Consider the following 2,500-nt stretch of genomic DNA (forward strand, 5'->3'; position numbering starts at 1 on the left):
CCGGTAGGCATCTTCCCGGTGGGGCCTGATGGTCGGCCCAAGGCTTCTTCCAGGTGGGGCCTGTTGGTCGGCCCAGCCCGTTCTGGCGCAGGCGAGTGTTTATAGTGGCGCCATCTTGCATTGGCTCATGCTGCCCCCCGGAACTCGTACTTGATTCGCTTGGACGGCTTCCTCTAGAGTCCGGGTTGATGGGTGGTCTTCAGGACAGCATGTGGGTAGTTTTAAGCCACTCGGCGGTGACCGAAAAATCCGAGTGGTAGCGTGAGGATTCGAACCCGCGTCGTCCATCACGCGTCGATTGTGGGTCCAGTACGCTATCACTTCGGCCACCGCCTAGTGGTGGTGGTGGTTCTAGGAATGGTGGTGATTTTTGGTGCATGATAGAGGTAGTATTAACAAGGTTCGTGTAAGCCGATTTGTAGATAAAGCCATGGATCGGTTTCAAAGAGCTATCCTAAGAAAGCCGAGTGGCCTCTTCCTGACTATATATTGGTAACTGAGCAAACCAGACTTAGCGATCATGGGACAAGTGTAAGACAAAGGCCTTTAGGGAAAGCTTAAAGTCAACGTGTAAGCCGACTGGCCTCTTTCAGACTCCTATTTTCCTGTTCCTATAACCCCAGTGAAAACGACCCCAACACCGTGCTAATCCAAGGTTTGTTTCAGATGTCGTAGTGCCGTCGTCGCCTAGGGCAGTGGTGAAGCGCTCCACGGACGACCAGGCAGCCTACCTCCCCTACGACCCGCTGGTACCCTGGCCGAAGAGGGACGATGGCTATGACTCCTACATGCAGAGTATCAACTATGACCCCTACATGGCCTGGGGGAAAAGGCCGAAGAGGGATGACGGCTACGACTCCTACATGCAGACCATTGGCTACGACCCTTACATGGCTTGGGGGAAGAGGCCGAAACGGGACGACGGGTTCGACTCCTACATGCAGAGTATCGGCTACGACCCCTACTCGGCCTGGGGGAAGAGGCCAGCGAAGAGAAGCAGCAAGACGTCCTCAGGGAGCTACCAGCGAGAGGGGGCCGTGGAGCGTGGCGGGGGACGTAGCATGGAGGAGTACGGGACCTACTATCCACAGACCGCGTCGACGCACTACTACGAAGGCGACGCGGTGAAGAAGCACGATCCCTACATGGACGTGTACCTTCCCAGCCACTTCATGCACTCCTTCAAGCGCTCCATCAACCCTTACTACTTCTCCCTCGCCTCCAACGACTGGAAGCGCGCCCCCAACGACATGGGGGCGCAGGGCTTCCACGAGGGGATCTTCACGCATAACTTCGGCGACTTCTCTCCAGTCAAGCGCGGCAAGAGGGACGTGTCGCAGCAGCAAGAGGACGAGGACCAAGAGGCGGCCCCAGAGAAACGCCGCATGGGGATGGGAGCGAGTGGCTTCCACGGGGATACCTTCAGCCAGGGCTTCGGGGATTTTGACACCATGAAGAAACGGCGGATGGGTATGGGTGCGAGCGGGTTCCACGGGGATACCTTCAGCCAAGGGTTCGGCGACTTCGATACCATGAAGAAGAGGCGAATGGGTATGAGCGGAGCGAGTGGTTTCCATGGCGATACCTTTAGTCAAGGCTTCGGGGACTTTGACACCATGAAAAAAAGGCGAATGGGCATGGGTGCTAGCGGCTTCCACGGGGACACATTCAGTCAAGGGTTCGGGGATTTCGATACGATGAAGAAGCGCCGCATGGGGATGGGCGCGAGTGGCTTCCATGGGGACACTTTCAGTCAAGGCTTTGGGGACTTTGACACCATGAAGAAGCGCCGCATGGGGATGGGCGCAAGTGGCTTCCACGGGGACACCTTTAGTCAAGGGTTCGGAGATTTCGACACCATGAAGAAGCGAAGGATGGGCATGGGCGCCAGCGGCTTCCACGGGGATACCTTCAGCCAGGGCTTCGGGGACTTCGACACCATGAAGAAGAGACGTATGGGAATGGGCGCGAGTGGCTTCCACGGGGACACGTTTAGTCAAGGCTTTGGGGACTTCGACACCATGAAGAAACGCCGCATGGGCATGGGCGCGAGTGGCTTCCACGGGGACACCTTCAGCCAAGGCTTTGGCGACTTCGACACCATGAAGAAACGCTCTGACTACGCCGGAGAGGGCAAGGAGGCAACTCAGGAGGAGAAGCAGGAGGGCGTTGGACCCGTGGACGGTGCAGGAGAACCAGGCAGCAGAAGAAAACGTGAGACCGACGACAGTGACGGAGATGACACTCTTGCCGATGCCTATGAAGACCCCTCCGCGCCGTACGACCAGCGGTACCTCATGCGCCAGGATGAGGAGGAGGACGAGGAGGAGGAGGACCAGGAGGACGAGCAGGAGGTAGAGGAAGAGGCCCGTGCCAAGAGGAACTTAGAGCATGGAGGGCGGCTACAGGTGGAGCTGCGGCCGCCGGTCATGACCCCAGTTAACACGAGGAGGAAGAGGAGCCTACAGGACCAAGACACCGACCTACACCACGCCGACGG

The 2,500-nt window shown here is 58.0% G+C and overlaps 1 protein-coding gene across 1 annotated transcript in view; it reads left to right on the forward strand.

Annotated features, from left to right (window-relative positions):
- The window catches only part of LOC127000517 (uncharacterized), a gene marked incomplete at its 5' end in the record, with an annotated part of 3,897 nt that overhangs the window by 800 nt on the left and 597 nt on the right, over positions 1-2,500 (forward strand). Inside the window, one exon of the mRNA XM_050864252.1 lies at positions 667-2,500. This exon is cut by the window's right edge and continues 597 nt beyond it. Coding sequence (XP_050720209.1) covers positions 667-2,500 — 1,834 coding nt within the window. The remainder of the gene's footprint in view (positions 1-666) is intronic.

The sequence above is a fragment of the Eriocheir sinensis genome, chromosome 19 (genome assembly GCF_024679095.1).
Source record: "Eriocheir sinensis breed Jianghai 21 chromosome 19, ASM2467909v1, whole genome shotgun sequence".
Classification (NCBI taxonomy): domain Eukaryota; kingdom Metazoa; phylum Arthropoda; class Malacostraca; order Decapoda; family Varunidae; genus Eriocheir; species Eriocheir sinensis.